This window comes from Haemorhous mexicanus, chromosome 1, assembly GCF_027477595.1.
Source record: "Haemorhous mexicanus isolate bHaeMex1 chromosome 1, bHaeMex1.pri, whole genome shotgun sequence".
NCBI classification, from domain to species: Eukaryota; Metazoa; Chordata; class Aves; order Passeriformes; family Fringillidae; genus Haemorhous; species Haemorhous mexicanus.
This window is the reverse complement of record NC_082341.1, coordinates 152,887,149-152,909,082: the sequence shown is the minus strand read 5'-3', so window position 1 is coordinate 152,909,082 and position 21,934 is coordinate 152,887,149. Positions and strand designations below refer to the sequence as shown.

Genomic DNA, 21,934 nt, shown 5'->3' with positions numbered 1-21,934 from the left:
TTTGTGACATAATACCCAAGCAGATTATCCCCAAACACCTATTTTGAATTGCTGTCTGTTGCTGGGTCCTGTACTAACCTGTCCTGAAAGTCCTCCTGTCTCTGGGCTGGCAAACTTTGGAGCAACTCAGCCCTCCTGAGTCTGAACGAATCTATCTGCAGTGGAAGCTGCTGCTCAGAATGAGTAGGAGGATTGTGCCCCTTCTCAGATGATCACCTTCTATGTGATTCTTTCCAGAAGAATGGAGCTACAAGTGGATTCCTATTTCCAGTTTATGTTTTTTGATTCAAGTGCTACCTAGTAGACTCTATACTTTTATTTGACTTCCAGAATATATCTTTTGTTGAGCAATGACAGGACAGGAATCCCAATTCAGATCTGGCACCAAAGTTTTCGGTAGAGTGAGGTGTAAATGCCTTATATATATATATATATATATATATATATATATATATATACATATACATATATACATATACACTCCTGTAATATTTTGGAGGTATTTTTTTCTATTATCTTCAAGTCCCTCTTCCCTCCTAGGAAAGAAGTCAATATTCAGAATGTTGAGATGTTCTTTTATGTTCAGAACATAAAAGATGACTTTGCTGTCTTAGATCTGTATGCTAGTTCAGGTTGGAAGGATCCCATGGAAATCATCTAGTTCAAACTCCCACTCAAAATGGGGTCTCCTTCAAAATTTGGCCCATTTTAAAATTATATCAGATGTCTGAGGACCTTGTAGAATTGAATTTTCAGTTTCTTTAAAGATGGACACTTCACAGATCCTCCTGGCACTCTTCCAGTTTGGTCAGTATCACAGTGATTTTCTTTCCCCCCACCATGTTAGGGAATTCCATAAGCAGAAAATAATTTTTTTGCAACATCTGGTCAGGCTGATGATTCAGGGCTGTCATTTATTTGACCTAAGGGATATCTGTTCACTGTAAATGTTTACTGTTGCACTCAGTGTCTTAACAGATTAGTTACAGCATTTAATTAAAAGTGACAACTTCAGTCCCTCACCACCAACGCAGAGGATTGTAGAAGGCTCCTGACTGCTCCAATATGGTGGGAAAACTATTTATTTCTCATCTTGTTACTGGTGATCAGGAAAATGTGTGCCTCTTTCTTGGAAAAACTGGAAGAGATAGGGTGGGTCTGCTAAGGATTGTTGTGCTGCTGGAGATGGATCATATAAATCAAATTGCTGTTCCACTCCCTATGTGCTCCTTACTTACTCCATAGCATCTTCTGGAGACTCTGGGCTCCTGGGTTTGATTCCAACAGAAGAACATTACCTTCTTCCAGCTGAACTGGAACATTTCAGTTGGCCCACTGTGCTGTGCTCCCCATTCCAAAAGGATGTGTTGTGCTGAAAGGCTTTTGTGTTCCGCCCCAAAGGGGACTGCACTTGAGCTGTGAGGCACAGCCTGTGTCCTGCTCCCTCACTCTTGGAGGGAGGCTCAGCTCTGGGATAGCTGTGGGTGACAGATCTCAGGGGGAGGCTGTTCCTCTGCCACCCAGCTCCTCATGTGTACAAGGATTTCGAGTTAACACCTGTGCCTTGTGCTCCTCTAGGAACCAGAACTGCTCCTGGCCCAACAGGCTCCTAAAACCGAGCTTCAGAGCTATACCTTGCACAAATTTGTTTATAGATGGACACAAAGTGCAGTCTCATGGAGTAAAAGTTGCAGTAAATCTCATTTTGGGGACAGATAAAACAGATTTAAAATCTTAGATTTAACACCTTTTCCTCTCTCAGAGAGGGACAAGACCTCAGAACTGAGTCAGAGTGCCAAAAATCTTTCTGAGGATTTTGAAATTCTTTTTTCTTATATTTTTATTGGGTGAAATGCAGCAGCAGAAGGCCCAGACAATTGTCTCACACAAGGCATCACCAATTCCAGCCCATTCTTGCCTACCCTACCTGCATGCAAGTTAAATCATGACCTGCTACATTTAGTTCTGTGTTTGCATTTAAGTGGATGAATTGAGTCACTCTGTATAGCAGAAGTAAAAATAGAAGCTAAAACACAAAATGAGCTATAAAAGGAGGAACTCTGTGAGATAAAGGGAAACAATAGTGTGGCTGAGGTGGAAGATTCATGGGATTTTTTTCAGTCAGAGGCTGAGAATAGGAGTGAGGGTAGTGAGGGTGGCTCCATGCAGAATCAAATAACTGCATCAAAAAACCCCATTGTGATCTGGAGAAGAGCCAAAGCTCTAAACTGGTGTTTTCCTTTTTAAAGACAGATGATTTCAGTTTTTTAGACAAACTGGACTAAGTAAATCTCATCTATCTGCTTTTGGTGAGTACTGCATTGAAAGGCACTGCTAAAGTGAAAAATGGTAGATAAATAAATGTAAAGTGAGCCAGAAACTGCCTGGCAGGGAGACAATCAGAAGTTTCTAGGAAAGGGAATGAGTTAGAGTGTGTGCAGTGATGAAGTCCTTCAGGGTCCAGTTTTAGGTCTAATTTCCCCTGTGAGTTTCCACTCTCTGGATTGGGATCAATGGCTCCAAAACCCAGGGATTTTTTTCCAACTAACTTGATCAGTTTAAAAGGCCTGTTTTGGCAGGTATGGACCAATATCAGGGCTATAAACTATAAACTCCTCCTGTGTGAACTGATGGGGTCTTGGTCAGCAACTGTTTGTGCATCACAATCCTGTAGAGCTGGGGAAATACAAAGGTTGTTACTGGACAAGGTAGAGAAGGGAAGAATTCCTGAGACTGGACCGGGCTTTTGGTTACTGCTCATCTAGAAAAGTTTGCTCAGACCTTAGTTCAGGAAAGATGGATTCAGCCTTGAGGAGCTCTTAGTGTGTTCAGGGGCCAGAGAGAGGCAATTAAAATCCTGGGTTTGGTTAATCTTGCAGTGTGCAGGTGGAAAGGGGAGATAATATTGCTCTCTGCTAATAAATCAGGAGAACAGCAGGAGGGAGATAGGGGAGCCACTCAAGCTGAAGGACAAAGGCAGCAATAGGAAATGACTGTCAGCTGTTTAAGACATACATCCAAGACATCAGAAGAAGGCTGAAGCTGTCAGAGATATGAAGCACTGGGACAAGAGGTGAAGTAGCACTGATGGAGACAAGCAATCAGTGATGGATAGTCCTGAGTCCTCTCAGAGCAGAGGTTTGTACTCTCTGACCCTCTGGTCTCAAAGCATTTAAATAAGAAATCTCCAGCTGTAGCACTCAGGAAAGGCTGTCCCAGTGAAATGGGGTTGCATGAGCAAGAATAGATAGGCAGCTTTACTACTGAGAGAATTTTGTCAGTGAAGTGAAGCAGCACCTGTTTAACAGTACATAACGTGTGAATTCGGAATATAACACTGAATATGTTGCTGAATGTATTAGAGATCAAGAGGGAATTTTGAAGGAAAAGAAGGAATTTACTTAGAATATCACTTTATCATCCCGGAAGTCTGATATTTTAAACAAATGCTTAATAATGGTTTAAACAAAGTCCTTAGAGCATTCTTGTGGGAACTATGTTTTGAATAGGTTTTTTTTAAAGAGAAATAAAGACAAAAGAAGGTTTAACTCATCTGCCCTAAAATGCTCAATAACACCTCCCTCCCCCTCCTAATTGTATTTAATACTTATTATTATGCTGAATTGTCATTTTCATTCTATCAGCATTTAAGAAAGGGTTATGACCAAGCAGGAAAACACAATGATAATATTTTGCATCCTGCAGATGTGACCTTTGTGTATTTTAGGAGCCATAATATTGCATCAAAGCTACATCTGAATATTATTTAAAATGAATTATACTTGGGGTTTTAAGACTTCACATTTGAATTATTTGTATTTTAGACGAAACCTGCTGGACATAGGATTTGGTTGCAGAAATCTGGATGATCCCTAGAATTAAGAATGAGCTGAGCTCTAGTCCTGAACATTACCAGAGGAGATAATACTCCTCAGCAGACACTGGCTGCTGCTTTCAGGGAACTCTGCCATGGAAGTAAAGAAAGGCCTGAAGTGATTTCCTCAGAGTGCTAAGAAAAATAAACCCTGGGAAAGGACAATTCCAACCAACACATGGCATCACACATCCCACACTGGATGGTGTTAATGGGGCAAGGGAGGAACATGAAAGCCCTGACTTTAACTCCTAAGCAGCCACACAGGCTGTGTGTGTGAACAACAGCAGAAACTGCATTATGGGTTGTGCCACAGACTGACCTCAGCCTCCAACTCTCTTCCCTGTCTCCAAAACCTCCATGTGAAGATGACCAAAATTCCAAAACATTTATGACCTGTGTGTTTCCCTGTGACTCTATAAAGGGTGTTGGGGCATTTTACAAGGAAGGCACTGGTTGTAAAACTGGTCCCCTACAATTACAGACTGCAGTGGCTGTGTTTAGCTGTCAGTGTGTCTCCAGCTCCGGGGCTTTGCAGCACAGGGTTCACATTCCAGAGATGCCAGTGACTCTCTAGCTAATTACAATATCCCTGGGACTATTTATATTTGCCCACTAAAGCACGTGGTGGCATGAGAAAACTGGAGTGTCCAGGCTGCTGGACCTGCAGGATGACAGATGCTCTCCAGGGGAAAAAAGTGTATTTGTGGTGCCTGTGTGGCAGGCATTGTGCCCTCCCTTTGCACTTGGCAGTCTCCTTGGGAAGCCCCCAAGGTGCCAGTGGATAGTCCATGAATTGCTGAAGAGATTTGTGAGTTATCACAGCCTTGGGACAGGGGATGCAGAGACACAGTGGTCACCAGCAGAGACTGCCTGTGTGCAGTGCTGGTGGAGCAGACACCACCACTCTCCTCTCCATCCTTGGGGCTATGCACACACAGGCTGGGCTGGAAGCAGCTGTGACATTTGTGAGAGATGGGGCAGAAGGATGAAGCTTTGCACACTCTGCTCTTGTGTTTTTCAGTGACCCATTACTAGGCAGTGCTAACGGGACAGGGCTCAGGGCTTCTTATTTCCTCCTCTCCCCACCATTTCTCTAGGAAGTCCCCCAGAAAATGTGAAACTGGTCTGAGCTGAATTTGAAACTGAGTTCCTGACATACAGACACCTGGCAATAGAGACTGTAAGTCCTGAGAAGCAAACAGGGAAAGGAACAGCTGACCTGCAGTCACAGGAGCTATGTGAGTCTCCTGTGAGCTGGAGAAGATGGCTGGACTTGTGCTGTGAGGTGGATTTGTCCTCTGGGCTGGTAGATGAGATACCTGCAGTGCAGGTGACCTTACTGAGGTCCTGCTGGCTCGTTTTTTAGGAGTCTCTGTACAAGTCTTATGAAGAGCAGCTGGGGGAACTGGGGGTGTTTAGCCTGGAGAAAAGGAGGCTCAGGAGGGACCTTTTTGCTCTCTACAACTCCCTGAGAGGAAGGTGTAGTGAGCTGGGGCTCAGTCTCTCACGCCAGGTAACAAAAGACCAGAGGAAATGGCCTCAAGTTGTGCCAGGGGAAGTTTTGTTTGGATATTAGGAAAAATATCTTCACTGATAGGATGATCAAGCACTGGAACAGGCTGACCAGGGAACTGGTGGAATCATCACCCCTGGAAGGATTCTAAAGGCATGTAGATGTGGCACTTGGGGACATGGCTTAGTAATGAACCTGGCAGTGTTAGGTTAATGGTTGGACTCGATCTTAGAGATCTTTTCAACCTTAATAATTCTGTGATTCTACCATTCCACTGTGCAATACTTAACCTTAACACTATAGCCTAGATCACTGCACTTAAAAGGTCTTTGAAGTTTTCCAGAGGTTGACAAATGGTTCACTTGTGTTCAAAGACATTTTAATGTCTAGTAACTCTAAAAAACTATAACAGGTCAAGCAGGCCAATAATTACCAATAAACCATTTGTGGTGTCAAAGCATGGCCACTGCAGGCCTGTGGGCTGGCTGTAAACTGTGCATGCCCAGTGTCCAGACCCACCAGTTACCCTGCATGGGGACCTTGGTTTCTCTAGGGTTTGTGGTCAGCCAAGGAATTTCCCTTCTAAAGGAAACTGAAGAATTGGTGAGTGAAAATGACAACAGGGAGTAGGGAGTCACCAAATTGGGCATTGGGATTAGGAGCCTGGAAATACTGGAGCCTCCTCTAAAGTATGCACAATCAGGGTGACACCAAAAGAGCTGGGATGAGTTCTTTGAATTAGAAAAAACATTTTTTAAATTAATCTTTTTTCTTAATAAGGTCAAAGACATAGCTGTTACACAAGGCCATGGATCTCAATGGGTTCCTGACACAGTGAATGACCTGAGAACATCAGGTCTGTGCTGGAGCAGGTAGCCTGGCTGAACTGCTCAAAAATGTCAGGAAATATGGAGATGGAAAGCTGAATTTACTTTAAAATGTGCTTCTGCAGGAAGTAAACTGGTAACAGCAGAGCAGTCCCTGTGAAAGCCTTTCTCTGGTCTGAGTGCCAGCAGTGACAAATTCTGGCACCTGCATTCACAAAGAAGGTTTAGCAAGAGTTAATCATGCACATGAAAGTGATTCTTTGACTGGTAGTATTTGCTTTCTCCCAAAAGTTAAACAATCCAAGTAGTTTTCTTATTCCAGTGCATTTGAGATTGATGAAAAGGAAATAAATTCAATTTTGACTGTTCATAGCCCAAGAAGCAACTAATCCTTTGGCTATAAAAAGACTAATAGGTTGTCTAACTGTGATATGCTTATAGATATTTTTCAGTCTAAATATTTTATATTAATTCTCCTCCAGAAACCATCCCATGGATTTTTCATCAGTGCAAGCTTTCTGGTTATTGTGGACACATGAGGGGAAGAAGGCATATATAGGATCTGAATAAAATACTCCTAATTCTTGGACTTAAATTAGTCTGTCTGATGAGAATTCTCTCTGATGACAGCAGTGCACAGGTTTTGGAGTACTAAAAGTTCTAATCTGTTTTGTACTGGTCACCTGGCATAAGCAACCTTGACAGTCTCCTGAAGAGTAGTCCCCACCTGCTTTCATGTTACTCCTTGATCATCAAAACCTAAAATTAATAGAAATATTTTTGTTTTCATGAACAGTTTATTGGTTGAGTTTTCTTACAGCCCAGGCAGCATTACAGGAAGAATCTAGGAGGTCTTAGTAAGATGTTTTTCCTTAAATGTATTTTCTTACCTTAAAAGTAATACTAAAATTAAAAAGTAGTTGCTTGTACTGAGGTCCTCCCATCCCTATCCCAAGGATTGATTTTCCAGATGTGCCATTTTATGGTTTTCTGGAGGAACACAGAGCACCTTGACACCTGAGGAACTCAAAAGAGGCTTTCAAAATAGAGGAACTAATTAAAACCAGAACCTAATACAAATAGTTTCAGGTAATTCAGCTGGTACAAGCCTATCTGGCACACAAAGGACATCAAAGGAGTAATGAACTCCTGTTTAATCTTGTAAATCACTGGAGCAGGAAGGAGCTGAAAGAGGGCCTGTGGCACCAAGCCGAGTGTCCATTACTGAGAAAATGGAGATGACTTCAACACAAGAAAAGCCTTCAGTAATGAGCCAAAGAGTTCAGTGTCAAAACCAGCTTTCAGTGTTGCTCAATATGCCACTTGCAACTGTTTGAAAACTGAAGAGGCAGAAGGGTAAGAGAGAAGCAGGGGACAGATGCAGATAAACAGAACAATGCACCACATAAAGTGTTGTGTTATTAACTTGGGATCAGGTGTTGAAAGGTGCTGCCTCAGAGGCAGCTGCTGTTTACATGAATTTATTTCCTGTTTTTACAGCAGGCTAGGGGTTAGATTACAACAGCCTTTACACGAGGTGGGGTGGCTAGGATTGTGTATTCACTTACTTGCTTCTTTTTTTTAATTCCTTCTCCTATCTTTGGCATAATTTTCTTACTGTTTTATATTCATTTTATCTTTCCTGAAGTGTTATCTTTTCTTTCTTGTGTAAAGATACCAAGTGCTGTATTTTTCCCCTCTATTTTGGCTGAAACTTTAGACTGATATTTTTGAGAGTGGCCCCATATTTCAGTTCAGTGACTGCCTGTTCACCTGCCTCACTGCCTCTGGAAGATTGCTCCTTTTTGAAGTATAACTCCATTGTACACCTCAAGTAAGGTTTCTGCTCCTCATAATCCCAAATATGGATTGGTGCTCAAGCTGAGATCAAACTCCTTTTTGTGGTCTGCATGGGGCTCTTGTGGCTTGTTCCTTTCCTGAGGCCAAGGAAAAGTAGAAATTGTGTCTTCCAGTGCTGTGAAGAAAAGTAAGCAAACCAGAAACAGTAAACTAACAGCCTGAGTGGTGGCATCATGTACCGGGGTAATTCTGATGTATAAATTTTATAAAACGGAGACCATCTAAAATGTGCTCTAAATATTATTGAGTATGACCTAGAAGGTTCTAGGCTTGCTGGAAGATACCTCTTTCATGCTGGGGTAAGACCTGTTCCATCTGCTTTAGCAAAACCTCATCTTTAGCTTAAGCTCTTAGCTGCTCTCCCGTCTGGAATATGGGGATCTGGTGAGAAGAAAGTTGGGTCAGCATGAAGTGCTGCTTGAATCCCAGCTGGAACATCAGTGGAAAAAAAGGTTGATAGCAAGAATCTCTTTAAAGCACTCTTGAGACCCTCAATCTATAGACTCTGGAAAGTTTTATAGTTCCAAAATTCCCTTGCAAGCTAACTAATTTTTTAAGTGACCTGTTCAACCCATTTAGTCATCACTACAGTGCTTCATGCAGGGCTTGTGGGCAGCCAATAAATCTCTAGTTTGTTCCTCCAGAGGTGCTGTCCTTAATGTTTTGGGGGTAAGTCAGGGAACCACTGCTGACTGATGATGATGAATCAAACCTCTGGGAGAGCTGAATGTTGTGTGAATTACCCATGCAAAAATTAACTGCTTCTTTTCCCATCTTTTCTGGATAGGTAGAATACAGTGAAATAAACAGGGCAAGAAACAGAACTCTTATCCTTTGTAAGTCTTGGAAGTAATTTCTTCCGACAGCCAGAGATAGTTGGAAAAAAATTGTTTACAAACATTTGCAATAGCACAGGTCTGACCAGTGAGAGCTTCAAGACTCGTGCACCTGCTCTTGTGCAGTGCCTTTGACACTGCTGCATGACAGGCTTGTCTCTAAACTGGAGAGACGTGGATTGGACAGATGGAATTGGGTGGGTTGGCATTCAAACTGGAGTGGTCAATGGCTTAATGTGGAAACTAGTGGTGAGGGGTGTTCCTTGGGGTTGGTATTGGGCTGACAGTGTTTGCCATTTTTTTGACATGGACAATGGGATTGAGGCACCCTCAGCTTTGTTTGCTGAGCACGCCAAGCTGTGAGTGCAGTCACACAATGGAAGGAAGGGATGGCATCCAGAAGGACCAGGAGAGGCTGGAGAGGTGGGGCTGCACCTCATGAAGTTCAGCAAAGCCAAGTACAAGGTCGTACACATGAATCAGAGCAATCTCAAGACCGAATCCAGGCAGAGAATGCATTGATTGCAGCCCTTGAGGAGAAGGAGTTGGGGTTGCTGGTGGATGAGAAGCTTAACATGTCTCAGCCACAAGCACTTGCAGCCCAAAAAGCCTGACATGTCCTGGGCTGCATCCAAAGCCCTGTGGGCAGCAGGTTGAGGGAGGGGGTTCAGGTCCTTGATTCTGTCCTTGTGAGACCCCACCTGGAGTGCTGCATCCAGCTCTGGGGTACCCAAGAAGGATGTGGAACTGTCGGAGAAAGTCCAGAGGAGGCCACAAAGATGCTCAGAGGGCTGGAACACCTCTGCTGTGAAGACAGGATGAGAGATCTGGGGATGCTCAGCCAGGAGAAGGGACAGGGCTAGGGAGACCTTCTTGCAACCTTAAGTACTTAAAGAGGGCTGAGAGGAAAGCTGGGGAGAGACATCTTAAAAAAGCATATGGCAATCAGACAGGGGTAAATGGCTTCAAACAGGAAGAAAGTAGGCTTATATTAGATGTGGTCAAAGATCTTTTGAGATGGACACTTCAGTGAGATCTTAAAAAGTGGTACAGGCTCAGCTCTTGACAGGGTTACTTTTCCTGTGGAGGAAGAAATGTCAGGAACAGCAAAAATACTGTAGCAGATAATGGCTACAATAACAATAACAGCAAAACATTCTGAATAAAGTAAATGGTCTCTCCTTTGGGGTTTGGACACTGCTACTCCAGCCCTGAATTGAACCACATCTTGGCTGTCCAGAAATAGCTGCTTTCAGCATAGAGCACTGTGGAAGACAAGGATGCCAAATGTTTAGATAAAGGAGAAAAAAAAAAAAAAAACCTCACTTACACTCTACTTTGACATAAGTGATTGCTGGACCTATCTCATTAAATACACCATATAACTTTATTTTATGGCATGATAACATTTTTTTTCTCTTTTTTTAGAGTATATATTAGCACAGAAATTAAATAAGATAACAAAAATGAGGGCTCCTTACAGAGGCAATAACCTTGCAGACCATACTGGAGGAGTTAAAAGGGACACTGAGAGCATACGTGCTCTTTCCTGTGGGCACAGGAAATCTGTGAAAACTTAACTTTCAAAAGTGCAGAGATGTCAGACAAGTTCATGTATTTGCTGAAAGCCTCCCAGGTGTTACTGTTTTTCATAGGAATTCACACACTGAATAAAGTTCAGTGCCATTGACCATCCTCCAGTAAAAGAAGCATGAGCTATTTTATCACAGGCTACACTGATTGCTGTTTTCAGAACCACTGAACCAGCAGGCAATGACAACTCCCCTGATCATGGCCATTGGTGACACTTCATCAATGCATTGACAAGGTTGATATTTCAGCTGGGAGTCTGAGCAAGACCAGAGGATGGAGCATTTCCTGCAAAAGCTGCTTTGTTTGATATTAGTGCTCGTGGCTGGCAATCCACTGGAGTAAATACATTCCAGACACCACACTCAAGGCTGTGATGTCCAGTGTCTTTCCTGATCCCTTTCTCACTTTCCACATTCCTCTCCAGGCTGTTGTCTCATGAAAAACTTTCACAATTAGAAGTAGCCCAGTTGTTCCCCCTGTGAGTCTTATTTTGGGTTCTTGGAAACACAAAGCCAGAGACTTTTTTTCAGACAGCTGCTTTGGGCAAAACAAGAAGTCAATGACTCTGTCCTGCTTTGAGAAGCCTTTCCAAATGTGCTCCTTGCTGTGCTTTCTGGCTATTAAAACTTACAATTTTTTGCTCTCTTTTTCTGTTTTTTGTGGATTTTTTGCCCTGAAGACAGGAGAGTCATGAAAATCTCAACCTGCACAACAGCTTCCACCATGCTGCCCATATCAGATCCCTAATGGAGCCAAGCAGAAATGCAGCCCATATTCAGAGCAACCAACCATGGTCCCTTTAGTTGGGTCTTCAGATAAAAATCTTGAGAAAATGTTGTAGCATCACAGAATGAGTACAAAGCTGTTGGATCACCCTTTGGCCATGCTTTGGGGCGTTGGTTGCACTGTGGACGTTTGTCCTGTAAAAGAGAACCTGGCTGCATGTTGCAGTTAGATGGTGTATAAATTGTCCAGTGCCAAGTTTTGCCATCTTCTCCCTGCAACAGAAAGATCTGGGTGTGTTTTCTGATTCTGGAAAACAGGCTGCTTCCTGTAAGGGGGTTATAACTCTCAGGCAGTGAGACATTCGGCTGATTTGATCAGCAGAGCAGTGCATAAGAAATTACTTTTCAAGCCAAGTATGCTGTTACAAATCTGAGCTTCTCTTTCAGCTCACTATTTTAATTTTAATATGGACTAGGGTCTGCTGGCTTTCAGGAGATGTAATCATGTTAGAGGGTTTCAGTGGCCACATATTGTTTTAGAAGCTCTAATGAAGTAAGAGGCTTAAGATCAAAGAGCATTTTATTAAATGCCACGTTTATGGCATTACTGATCAAGCAGTTTATGAGCCATTTGGGAAACCACACCTGCCCTGCTATACAAAAAAACACCTTTTAAATCAAAGCAGCTGAGAACAGGAAAATCCTATCTCTCACCCTGTGCTTGGGCATGGTGCAAGAGGTAACAGCATCTTTGCCCTTGCTAATTTAGGCAGGTCTGTTCTTTCCCATTCACTTGTAGACAAGACTGGGAAGTTACATGTGGCATTTCATTTTCCATATGCTGCTGACAATATGGTGCCTCCTTGGTGGTGGGAAAACCAAAGAACAGACTATTTCTGCTGTAACTCCAGCACAGAAATGCTGTGTGACACATTTAACTCTTTGGGGAAAGATCTCATTGAGCAGTTTTTACTGCACTGTTAGTGAACAAACACTGCTAGGTGAAATGTCCTGGTCAGGTGTTGCAGAAATGATCACAGAATTGCTTGTTTTTTACATTAATATTGTAATTCAAGGCTAAAAAGTTAAAATTTCCATGCTGTTTCCCTCACAATCCCAGTTCCTTTCCTAAAGTCAAGGGAAGATAATCCATGCAAAGGGCTTCCAGGCACACAGAACAAACAAAATGACAGTAATACCAGTAGTAATACTAGTACTAACAGCAGTAATACTGTTAGTACTAAGTAGTTGTAATAGTGATGATAATAATATATTTGCTTGTCCTTCAGCTGAAACAATCTTTGAGATTCCCTAATTCACAAATCCATTTGAAGGTTTGCCAAGCTGTGTGTGTTTCTTTGTGTGTTCCACTTGGGTAATCTACCTTGAGTACTTTCTCAGCTCAAATAATAATATTTTAGGTTTGTTTCTTTCTTTGTTCTTCAGAAGAGATTTTGAAAATCATAGCTGGTTAATCAAGCTGAATCTAAAAATCTGCAACCTTTATGCAATTCTGATGGCAAATAAAGCAATGTGAATAGAAGTTATGTGGGATTGGTTAATGTTTTTGTCCTCCCTACCTCTGCTTTACTGCTGGCACAAAATGGATAGCATTCCCCGTAAGCAGGGAATCATTCCAGACAACTTCAGTAAAAATTCCTGTCTGTTTGAGCTCCCTTTCTGCTGAAAGGAAGGAGGCACTCCAGGTGGGGGTTCAGCCTGTCTTCAAGATGTGTTGTCTTAATGACTCCTAAATTTCTCTGCTGACTCACAAGGAAACTGAGGAAACCTGCATCCATCATATGTCTCCTTTTCAGACAGTTAAAATTAGGTGAGATACATCTCATTCTTGGCAGAGCTCTTAATTTTTTAGTGCATGGCCTGATGACAAATTTTTTGTAATTCTACTGAAATCTTTCAGCAAGCAAAGTGTCCTTTACCTTTAAGGGCTTTGGTTGCAAATCCAAGAGTGGAGGTTATCTCACCAGCTGGGCAATATTTAAATTTGGCACAGAATAAATGAATACTGTGATTAAAGTAAAAAAACCTTTGCTTTTGAGTGTGGCCTCTGACACACCTAAGGACTTAACTTTTCCCTGGATCTGCATTTAATTTTCCAAAGAGCTATCCTTGTTCATCAATTAATTAAAAATAGAGAAGACAACTTTTAATTTGCCAATCCATAGTGTGAATAAAATAAAAAAAATCCTAATATGATTTACTTTCATGCTTTATCCAATCCTAAATGTAAATGGGATTATGTTGTAAGGGCATGACTTTTTTTCATTGCACCAAATTCTGTTTGGAAAGTAGTTTTGATATCTGTGTTTATGTTTCATGGTGTTATTTAGGCTTTTTAAGTTGCATTTTCATAGAGAATTCAGGAAAAAAAAGAAGAGATTGATTGAATCTGATGCTTGTTTCCCCTGGAAAAGCATACCAGTGTGCACTGCTTCAGAGCTGCTCATGATGTGAACGTTCATTTGAGTGGTCAGAGATAAGAAGAGCAGCTTTGGGTCTGAGCTAATGATGGGAAAACTTGGCAGGAGCTTCCTGTCACTGTGTCTTGCGCTTGTGCTTTTTTAGCAAGGGAGCTTTACAAGACTTGTGAAATTAGCAGGATTTCACAGCTTGGGGCTTCTGGTGAGTGGACATTAGGATGTCACCTGGGCAGCATTTCAGCCTTCTCCATCCATAGCTCCTCTCCTGTGAATAGTTAACAATTTCCTTGCCCAGTCAGAGTGGTCTCTCCCTGCCAGCTGCCCTCAATTTCTTCCCTCAGCTCCTGTGGCAGTGTGGCTGAGGGATATGGACTGTGTGGGGGAATGAGTGCATGGACAAGTCATGGTGTTGTTTGTGACAGCCAGGAGGGAGCTCTCATGTTCTGGTGGGGTCTGTTTACCCTGATTTACAGCGGCAGTCGTGGCTGACTGCAGTGTGTCAGAGGGCTGTATCACTGGAGTTGCTGCAGAGGTGATTATGAGGTGCAGCCATGAGGCTCTGGAGCACTTTAACTGCTTTATTTGCCCTCCCAAATGCCCAGTAATAGCTGGAAATAGAGTGGACAAAAAGGAAAAGCTGTTGACAGCCAGGAAAGTTACTGTAATACTAAAGGGCTCAACTTGGCACCAGGCAGCCATTTCTGTCTTTGCAAACAATTAAGATTATATTTCCTCAGAAGATGCAATTTCTTCAGAAAAAAAGGTCCAGAAAATGATGAAAGCTTTACATTTTATTTGCTTTTTGCTATTTTGATTTGCCTCAGTACTGGCCCACACAGGTTTTTGCACCTATTTATTCATATAAGTGTGAAGAATAATATCATTAGGTTGGTTCCTTTTCCTGTTGAAGCTGTTTTAAAGCTCTGCAGTGCCTTTCAGCCTGAAAGGTTGAGAAGGACAACTAAGAAACCCAAGAATCTTCAGGCTTAACTTCATCACATAAAAATGTTTGTCTCTCCTAGAAAAGTTTCAAGAGCTCGCTAACTGAACAAAGTTGAAAGAACTGCCATAGTTTAAAAGCAATTTATTCAAATAAGCTACACTTATGTCACCAGGTTTGTGTGCTGGAATTACCAAACCAGGAGTTACTGTGTGTAATTGTGCATGTGTGAGGGGGAGATAATGTTGGAATAGCCTGAATAAAATTATAGCATATATTCTCTGCTCAGCTGCTCACAACCTGTGTTTTACAGCACCTTTGCCTGTAACTCCACAGTGTGTTTGGTTCTGGGAGTTTGGATTTGCACCTTGTGGAGCCAGTTTGGAGCTAAAAGCAGGATGTTTGCATCCACACAGTTCTGCACCTCCAGGAACTGGATGCATTCGTGGCACCATTGTACCCCCACTGTCCCTCACAGGGTTTAGCACCTGGGACTTCATGTGACAAAACTGCATGTTCCTTGTGCCTGGGACCATGTTGATGCTGGAGCTGCATAAACTCACTCGTGGGTTAAGCTTTAAGCTTAAGATTGAGCTAAATCTTTAGCTTAAGATTGAGATAAAAATACTTTGTTAGAACAAAGTCAGAAACTTTAGGCAGCTTTCTTCCACCAAGATTAATAGTTCATGATAATGATAAATTGTTTGGACTAAGTTTTATTAAAATTATATGAAAAATGTATGTGGTCAAATTTCCTGGACAAGGAGTTTTCAGTAAAGGCCTGGACCATTGGAGTAGATACACAGTGGAGGTCCGTGAAAAAGATGAGAGGGCTGGAACACCTCTTCTGTGAAGAAATTTGGAGAAAGTTGGGGATGCTCGGCCTGGAGAAGCAAAGGCTCCAGGGGGACTTTCTCATGGCCTTTCAATATATGAAAGGGTCTTGCAAGAAAGAAAGAGATCTTTTATCAAGGTCCATAGTGATGGGACAAGGGGCAACAGTTTTAAGCTAAAAGAGGGTAGATTTAGATTGGAGATAAAGAATTAAATTTTTACAATGAGGGTCAGGAGACACTAGTCCAGGTTGCCCAGAGAAGCTGTGGATGCCCCATTCCTGGAAGTTTTCAAGACCAGGCTGGATGGAGCCTTAAGAAACCTGGTTAGGGGAAGGTGTTGGTGATCTCTGACCTGGCCAGCAGTGGAGCAGCCAGGGATGGGGCAGAACAACAGCCTGGGGGATCCGCGGGGCGCGCGAGGAAACGCTCTGGTCTCGGGAGCAACACGGTGGTGCGGCCGCGTGGCGCAGCAACAGAGGAGAGACAGGATCCACTCAAGTGCCAAAACTGGAGATATTTATTAAATAATTAAATACATAAAAGGGGCACAAACGAGGGTGCAAAACAAAACATAAGATTTCAGAATATTCTGAAACATTCTGCTTCAGAAGACCCTTCAGTGGCATTCAACACAGATATATATATAGATATATATAGATATAGATATAGATATAGATATAGATATATAGATATATATCTATATCTATAGATAGATAGATAAATAGATAGATATACACATACAGTCTCTCATAGAAGGTTCTGGAAGCCGTATGGCCAATCATGGGCTGTTGATCTGCATGGCCACTCCCAGTCAGTCCCAGTATCCTTTGCTCTTCATGATGGTTGTGACTTCTCCCAAAACTTGGTGTTGGCACTTGGTATTGGGTCATTGAAGCACCTACTGTCTGCTGTGTGGTCAGCTCTCAGCCCGTCCCCTTCAGGACAAGCTCCTACACCTGCCCATGGCAGAGGGGTTGGAACAAGATGATCTTTGAGGGTCCCTTCCCACCCAAAACATTTCGTGTTTTCTCTTATTCTATGAATAAATATTTCAGTCTGCACCTCTGCATTTTTCTGCACGGGAGTTAATGAATTATGCAGCATCCTCAGGGTGCTGTGGCAATGCAAAAATTAGCTACTGATTTCTGGAAAACTCTGTTCAAGCTTGTGACAGATTGAATTTAAGCTTGGTTTTGAGTTCTTGGGCTGAGAGGATTAGATCATATCAGAATTTTGTTTGGCTTTTCCCAACAAGAACAAGGCTCATTACTGAAGTGTTGTTTGAAGGTTAAGAGATCCATGTAAGTATGATTGGAATCACGTCCCACTACCTGATTAATGTCTTTTATTTCTATTTCTATAGCACATGGGATTGATTAATGTCTTTTATTTCTATTTCTGTAACACCTAGGATTTGACCTGATGGATTCGTTCAGCGTGAAGCAGATTTTTGGAATGAAAGAAGATGGGATTCAGAGTGCTTATGTACGGCTTGGAAGCTTTCCTGTTGTTCAGAAAACTGAGTGAGTACTCTGGGTTTTCACTTTATTTCCATCTGAACCTCTGCCTTACATTATTTGGTTCCTCTAGGTTAACTTTGTAGTAGTTATCTGGTACCTACAGGTATATTTCTGCTTTGTGCAGCTGTTTCAATTCAGCTGGCTCAGAATAAGCACAACGTGGTCAGGAGTCTCAGCAGTAACTACAGGCTCCATCCTGGCAGAATATGAGTTGTGTTTGGTGTAGCTCAGTGGTTCTGAGAAGCAGATTCCAGACATTCACAAAAGAACTTAGGGCTACACAAATAGCTTCTAAAGGGAATATTGAATATATCACTCCCATTGAGATAGAAATTTGCTAAACACAAGAGACCACTTGCTGGTAGATGCTGTGACCAGTTAGCAAATATAGATTCTGGCCTTGTAGAAGAATGAGCAGGTTTTAATCCTGTGTCAATGTGGAGTCAGTCCTCAGAGCCTTTTAGGACCTAAGGCTGCCAGTTGTGACACAGTTTATCCCAAATGTTTCTTTGGGTTGTCACTCCAGCCCTGCTAGCATTAGCCTTGAAAAGAGTGAGTGCATAATTTCACTGTGTAACTATGAACCATAGATTAAATTGTCATCATTAACATTTTCGCAGTAAATTTCTCAGTCCTGGTTTGAACTTCAGCTTAAAAAAATAAATAATACTTCTTACTTTCTTATGGAGAAATGTTATTTTTTATTCTGTTTTTAGCTCTTTTTCTCAGCTCACTGCATTTTTGAGATTGTTCTATGAATTACATTTTCTTGATTTCACAATTTTTTTTTCATCCTCAAACCAACAGGACTGATGTGCTCTTCTTTTCATTCCCCCTCTTTCTCCATGTTTATACAATTAAAAAAAAAAAAATATATATATATACTGAGAGGAAAACTGCTTTCTCTAGAGTCCATAAATGATATCAAATCTAAGGGTCATAAATAGAGTGATGATCAGTGATCTGATTCAATGCAGCCAGCTAAAGATATCTTAGGTTTGGTATATGTATAACTGGTCTGAGTGTGGATGGAAATAAACCATAAGCCTATTTCACTTGGATGGTAAGAAACCTATTTCATTTGACTCACTGTGATCTCTGGGTTCTGGGTGATACTATGAAAAATTGAGCAATTCTTGGAGTATAAAGAGGAACTGTCAAGTATGAGCTGATAATCTTCACATCACACAGCTCAGTCTCCACTGCTGCTGTGTCCAGCCTTATTTTCCATAATTCAGTCAGTAGAAATGGAGTGAATGACAGTTTGAAGATCTGTGAAGCAAGTGTGATGGTGAGAAATCCAAGAACTGCAGTGTAGACAGGTAAAATGAAGAAGCAGCCAACAACTGAAGAGATCATTCTCTGTAGGAACCTCTGGGAAATCAGAGCTTGGTGAAGGGTCATGGCAGGCTGAAAGGCAGTGGCTGCTTGGCATCAAAAACCAGCAGGGAAGAAGGGCATGCTTTTAAGGATGAATCTAATTAACCACTGGAGAAAGCACAGATTACAGAGAGCTGTCCATTTGAATTCCTTTTTCAAAGTAAGGGTTGAAGAGCTTTTTTGTTGTTGCTGTTTCTGTTTTTATTTTCTCAGAAAGACTGAGGGAGTGAAGCCAGACCAACCAGCTATGACGGCTTTCCATCTGCTCAGATTACACCCATTTATTTGTTGTTGCTGTTGCCCTTAAAATAAGCAGAATATTTTATCACCCAGGACAATTAGAAGTAAAATATCCCTAATTTTTGTAGATTGAAATGAATAAAATTCCTTTTGAATTATTCTGAAACATGGAATTCAAGGAGGATTTTTACATTTTCAGCCTTTTATATTGTAACTTTCACACTCCTGTGGTTTGGGAATGAACCCAAATGGGTATAACGCCATGGAAGGTGTTTGCATATTTGGTTCATTTTAGCATTTGTATGCCAGGACTCTGAGATGCTGCATATAGGGTCATTGCTCACAGAAAATGAAATCTTGTAAAGCTGCTCAAAACCGATAGCTGGAATAATCAACCAAACAAAAACATCTGTCGTGGCTCACAGATAACCTCCAGCAATGTTTAGTAACTGATAGCAACATCTCACAATTAGGTACAAAATCATTGACTGAGTAATATATGAAATTCACTTTATTATCTGCTTAAAGGATTTGTATTCTTTCATACAAGCAATAGTACTTTTACAAAGTGCCAGATTAGCTGTCTGGGAAATGTGCCTACTCATCTTCTGATCTGTAACCTACAACTATGAACTTTCTTCCTTTTTGTGGTGAGGCATCATCTGTGAGCAAACAAACCTAGCAGCCAGAGCTTGCCTTCAGTCAAGGACCTGATCACTGAGGGACTCACAGGGCTCTGCAGCTGTCTGAGGACTGGCCCCAGAATCTGGCTGGTGGTTTTTCCCACTCCTCATGTTACTGGGGCTGTCCTACTGGTGTTCTTGGCTTCTCAGTCAATCTTCTGGCCAAAACTGTGCTGCAGACTTCTGTTTTTGGATGCTCAGGTTTGTTTCTCATAACTGGTGTCTTGCCTAATGCTGAGATTTTGGCTCACCCTTTTGTTCTGTATCTCCTAGTTGTGACTCCAGGGCCTTCCCGCTGGCCATGTCCATCCTCAGGTTTCTCTTGTCTGGTCTTGTTCTGACTTGACCATGATCTTGGCTACCACCTCACAGAATTACCTGATGCTTGGCCAAGCTTCTGGTCATGATCTATTTGCTCTTTGTATTGGCACAGTGTTGTACCAACACAGAGTCTTGGGTTGCTTAGGGCATGATACCTTGGTGTGTTTTTCTGTGTCTCCTGATGTCAGCTTCGACTTTGGTTGCCTGCCTTAGGTTTCTCCATGAGCTCCTGCCCTGGTCTCATCATTTGTCCCCTTCTAAGAGAAGAAGTTGTACAAAAAGCCACCAAAAACTCCCACCCATTGAATGCTTACTTTTTTCTTACCTTTCCCAAACAAATATTGCATATTAAAAAGAGCAGAAACAAAAAACCTTGTTCAGCTTAGAGAAGGGAAGACTCATTGAGGGAAGATCTTACCCATGTGTATAAATATTTGATTGGGAGGAAGTAAAGAAGACAGAGCCAAAATTTTCTCAGTCATATTCATTGACAGGACAAGAAGGAATGGGAACAACTTCAATTGATGAAATCTAAACACAAGAAAAACTTTCTTTAGATGAGATGATCTCAAGAGGTCTCTCAGTGTCTCCTATTTCTAACAAGGTAAAGGAGATAAAGCATGGTGGAGGTGGAATGACTGAAGGCTTTTTTGGTCTTGTAGTGAGTAAAGGACTGTAGGGAGAGCTGAGAAACACAGAAAACACAGCAGCAAGCAGAGGAGAACAAGTTGTTCACATGGCTTCTTATGGAAAAAAAAGTTGTTTGGGGAATATTAAATGACAGTAACTGAGATTCAGGACAGATTCCTTTTTTTTTTTTTTTTTTTTTTTTTTTTACAGCATGTAGGACAGAGAAAGACAGGAAGAAATTACCTAGAGAAGATGTATCTATTCCATACCTGAGGTTTCTAAGTAGAAGTCAAAAAGATATCTGCCAAGGATGTATGAGACACAACCTTCTATAGCCTTTTCCTTTTCCTTTTCCTTTTCCTTTTCCTTTTCCTTTTCCTTTTCCTTTTCCTTTTCCTTTTCCTTTTCAATTCCCCTTTCCATTTCTTTTTTCTTGTGTTTTTTTTTTTTTTTCCTCCTGTCATTCTAAGAGCCTCTGGTGATGTGAAGCATGTTTAAATGAACTGGCTTCCTCCAACTTGCAAATCTTTCATATTAACATGAATTTCATATTAACAGGCTTAGCTGTTGTGAAATTGTCAAATTGCTCAAGTACATTAAATACACTCTTCCTCACCAATTTAAATGTTGTTGCATTCAGTGTCTGAAATGAGAACTGATAATTTTTTCCATCGTGTTATTATAATGTAGATCTCATGCTCATTGTCACAGATGAAAGCTCTTATTGCAAATTAAAGCATGTGAGAGGGGTGCTGTGTATTGAAAACCAGCAATGGTTAAAAGAATTTTCTGCCTTCTTATTATTTTTTTTTTCTTGTAAAAGTTGTGATTCACCTGACCTTGTAGTTGAGTTAATTGACTCTTGGAGTAACCTGCAGCACTGGGGGATTCTTTTGTCCTGGAGTTTTATAAGGGCCTTTTATGCAATCTATCCTGTTGTCAGAATTATAGACCAAGGAGCTGGCAGAATGCTCCCTGTAGGTACCAGGCATCCAGCAAAGTTCCACAATATCGATCATCAGTTCAATTCAGCCTTGTGTGAAAGAAGAACATAAAACATTTCTGGAGACAGCAGCTCCTGCTCTTGGATCCCCAAGTAAAGCTGAACTTCTAGATGCAGAAAATTTTTAAGTGAGGAAATAAGTTAAAACTGCTAACAAAGTTTTTGTTATTTATGTAGCGATGCAGCTCTGTAAAAGATACAGAGACCAATGGCTTCAGAAACAGCTTTGATCACATCTTCAAAGCAATGAGAGTGTCTTCAGATTTGCTTTTGGCATGAAACCTTTCTCTGCTGGGAACTTGAAACTTGTTCCTCGGCAGCTTTAAAAACCAGTTGAGGATGGCAGGTAATGGGTCATTATGGCTTTCTGTCAGTTTAAATCTACCTGATGGGCTTTTTGTCAGCCTTGTGTGATGAGGTGTGGCCAGACTCACTGGGATGTTTAGGTACCTAACTCCCAGTTATTTCTCTGGGTATTAAACATCTGAAAACACTTTTTGAAATTAAGCTTGCATAATGATACTCCTGTTCCCAGCTCAGAGCTGTCCAAAACCATAAAATCCTTAAGCTTGGAAAAGCCCTATAAGATCACTGAGTCCAATTGTTATGCTACACTTCCATGTTCACCACTAAACCATGTCCCCAGATGCCACATCCACACTTTTCTGTGAACTTTTCCAGGGATGGCAAATCCCCCACTTCCCCAAGT

At 41.6% G+C, this 21,934-nt stretch overlaps 1 protein-coding gene across 1 annotated transcript in view; it reads left to right on the top strand.

Moving 5' to 3' along the window:
- COL22A1 (collagen type XXII alpha 1 chain) overlaps positions 1 to 21,934 on the top strand; it is a 221,117-nt gene that overhangs the window by 44,729 nt on the left and 154,454 nt on the right. Inside the window, exon 4 of the mRNA XM_059867554.1 lies at positions 16,860 to 16,971. Within this exon, the coding sequence (XP_059723537.1) occupies positions 16,860 to 16,971 (112 nt within the window). The remainder of the gene's footprint in view (positions 1 to 16,859; positions 16,972 to 21,934) is intronic.